Source organism: Sphaeroforma arctica, assembly GCF_001186125.1.
Source record: "Sphaeroforma arctica JP610 unplaced genomic scaffold supercont1.11728, whole genome shotgun sequence".
In the NCBI taxonomy this organism is placed as follows: domain Eukaryota; class Ichthyosporea; order Ichthyophonida; genus Sphaeroforma; species Sphaeroforma arctica.
The window spans coordinates 1-799 of NW_014028830.1; the positions used below are offsets into that span (position 1 = coordinate 1).

General features: G+C 45.8%; 1 protein-coding gene across 1 annotated transcript; it reads left to right on the forward strand.

The window, feature by feature from the left end:
- Positions 1-404: 404 nt before the first annotated feature.
- SARC_17698 (hypothetical protein) lies at positions 405-600 on the forward strand (the record flags this gene model as incomplete). Its single annotated transcript, XM_014288212.1, has 1 exon — positions 405-600. A coding segment is annotated over one exon (196 nt), but the record flags the coding sequence as incomplete, so codon positions are not given.
- Positions 601-799: the final 199 nt, after the last annotated feature.

The following is a 799-nucleotide window of genomic DNA, read 5'->3' on the forward strand; positions in this document are numbered from 1 at the left end:
ACGTACGACACACACACACACACACACACACACACACACACACACACACACACACACACACACACACACACACACACACACACACACACACACACACACACACACACACACACACACACACACATATATATATATATATATATATGTATATATGTTTATATATATATGTTTATATTTATAGGCATTTATCATACTGCTTTCCTATATCTTTATATATGGGTTATTTTGTTTTCGTGAGGAGGAGAGCTGGAGTATATTCTATAGCCTATATTTCGCCTCCTCTATTTGATTTCCTAGAAACAAACAAATCTAGATGATTCGCCATCACCCCGCTTCCCGCTCTCACACCCGCCTCTCTCCCCTCCCCTCCCATATATGGCAATCTCAGACATTTTGGTGCCACCATGTGCATCACATGCTCGTCCGTAGTGATCTTTGGCAGAAAGTGTCGCTACTGCCGTGACGTCGTACACAAGGGCTGCCGTGCCGACGCGCCACCCACGTGTGGCCTACCACGCAAGTACCTCGAGTACTTCACCGAACTCATCACGTTCCCCAACGACCACACTCCCAGGACCCTTGTGCTGGGTACAGGAGGAGGTAGGCGTAGTTATAGATGTGCACGTGCGTGGTGGGGGTGTTTGGTTGGGGACAAATGGATATGTACAGAGTTGCGTGGGTTATTGTACTTAAAACTTGTCGTTTGGACTCAATGGGTTTTTTTAACAGCTGACGTGTATGCAAGCTTGTACACGGACAGGTTGCCATCTCTATCTATATCTGTGTGTATGTTTTACAG